Genomic DNA, 2,237 nt, shown 5'->3' with positions numbered 1-2,237 from the left:
CCTAAGTGTTTGACTTTGGAAGAAATATAAAATTCTCAAATTTTGAAACCATTAAAAGAAATTTTGGGAAAACTGAAAAAACGTTACTTTTCAGTACCCATTACAAAATCCTAAGTCACTTTTTATGTAGGATAAAATAAATACATTATATAAAATGTGGTTTACATAACACATTGCGTTTACTAAATTATAGTTTAACCAAAAATTTATTTAACTTCTTTAAACACTTCAATTTTTGTTACAAACCCAATACTAACTTTCCATTCATGGCAGTACTTAAGAAATTAAACCTGATAACAAAGAAAATATTTATTTATCCAACAAATATTTGTTGAATGCTACTTTTGTAGCAGCTACTATATCAGATTCTGAGAATACAACAGTGAATAAAATAATTTCTGCTCTCACAGAAGTGATAAGAACTATGGAGAAAATAAAGCAAGGTACAGTGACAAGAACGACTGGAGAATAGTGGTGGAGGGGATTTTAGAGAGGGTAGCCAGGGAAGGTCTCTCTAATAAGATGACATTTCAGCAAAGAATGGAATAATAAAAAGCCAAGTTATATTTCTAACTATCTTATGCTATTTGGCAGATATAAAAACTCAATTATACCAAATAAACAAGAAACCTTCATCAGGTACATTTGCCCAATGAAACCAAATTAATCTTCAGTGCTTTCCCTTAACAGTCAAGTTCTATTAGTTCTAATGCTTCATTTTATTTATCAACTCCACGGATTTCTGAAAATGAAGATCTACTCAGACTTGTTTCTCTGCTTTCTACTCATAAAATACCTTGATAGGCATATTTCTAATTTTTTATGTATGTTGCAGAAAATAACAAAAAAGCCAAGAAGGGTCAGAGATGGCTTATACAAAGACCTTTCACTATGGTGCAGGAGGGATGTGCTTGACAGAATGCCAGGCTCTATTCTGGGGCCAATATCTAAAAATGTTCTAGGTCTATACCTGCACTGTCCAATATGGTAGCCATTAGCCACAGGGACCTCCTGAATACTGGATATGTGGTTAGCCAGACTGGTATGTTGTCTAAGAGTAAAATATGTATTGGATCTCAAATACTTAATACCAAAAAAGTTAAATGTTCCTTTCATTAATTTTTAATTGATTATATATTAAAATGATTATTTGGAGCTTACTGGATTAAATATATTAAAATTAAGTTAATCTGTTTGTTTACTTTTTAATGGGACAACTAGAAAATCTTAAATTACATGTGGCTTTTATTATATTTTTACTCGACAGCACAGGCCTAGATCATTAGAACATACCTTTCCAGCTCAAACCCTTCATTTAAAATAAAAATCTTTTAGAATCTAATCAAAAGCAAGAACAATACTATCACTTAAAATTTCTGCTTCTGAATCTAGAAGCCAAGACATGGACAGCCTGAACAAGACATGTGGAGAGCCTAAACTGACTGAAAGTATTACTTCCAAAGTCTTTTCCCTTAAATCAAAATTCTCAAAAACTGATTTTATGGGGGCCAGTTAGAATAGGGGCTTGTAAAACTACATGAACAGTTCTTCATTTTGCAGGAAAGCTAAGTAACCTTAAACCTTGATAATCTTTAAAAATGTACAACCTCAAATTCTTCAAATTAAAAAAAAGGAGGAAAAAAATCACCTTCCTAAAATGATTTTTTTTTAATTTCTAAATTGTCATAAGAAAGCAAACCAGATGGTGGGTTGGTTGAAAGCCAAGATCATGCAGCTTAAGTTGCCATAATTCTACAATAAGAATGGAAAACCATTTCATTACATATACTCAGACCCACGTACATCTTAAACCTAGCTCAGGGTGTAGCAGGGACATTACCTCTGGTTGTTTGTTATCTGGTTGTTCTTCATAGGAACATTGAAGTCTACTCTGAAAAAGAAACAAAGTGTCAAGTTCAGAGCCACAGTCAAATTATCATTCCCTCAAAGATTATGAGAGGTACTTTTAGTGAACCAGTTAAATAAGTGGAAGTTCAAAAGTCACCTTAAAAATAATCAGCAGTATTAGAAGATAGTGATTAGCCATGTGGAAGAGAGTGGGAGTAGTGACTTAGACAGGACACCAGAGGGAGCTTCAGGGGTTCTGATATTGTTCTCTTTCTTGATGTTGGTGACAAATGTGCTCTTTCTGTGATAATTCTTTGAGCTTTTGATTTGTGCCCTTTTAGGTATGTATCTCACACTTTTTAAGAGGAAAATTTTTAAAAAATCACAGG

The 2,237-nt window shown here is 32.8% G+C and overlaps 1 protein-coding gene across 1 annotated transcript in view; it reads right to left on the bottom strand.

Annotated features, from left to right (window-relative positions):
- LOC104993432 (phosphoglycerate kinase 1-like) overlaps nt 1-1,944 on the bottom strand; it is a 6,621-nt gene extending 4,677 nt beyond the window's left edge. The window contains exon 1 of the mRNA XM_010846677.1: nt 1,841-1,944. Coding sequence (XP_010844979.1) covers nt 1,841-1,872 — 32 coding nt within the window. The 5' untranslated portion in view covers nt 1,873-1,944. The remainder of the gene's footprint in view (nt 1-1,840) is intronic.
- Between the last annotated feature and the right edge of the window lie 293 nt (nt 1,945-2,237).

Source organism: Bison bison, unplaced genomic scaffold (assembly GCF_000754665.1).
Source record: "Bison bison bison isolate TAMUID 2011002044 unplaced genomic scaffold, Bison_UMD1.0 scf7180017849200, whole genome shotgun sequence".
Lineage (NCBI taxonomy): Eukaryota > Metazoa > Chordata > Mammalia > Artiodactyla > Bovidae > Bison > Bison bison.
Note: the sequence above shows the minus strand (reverse complement) of the source record. Positions and strands in the feature narration are given on the sequence as shown.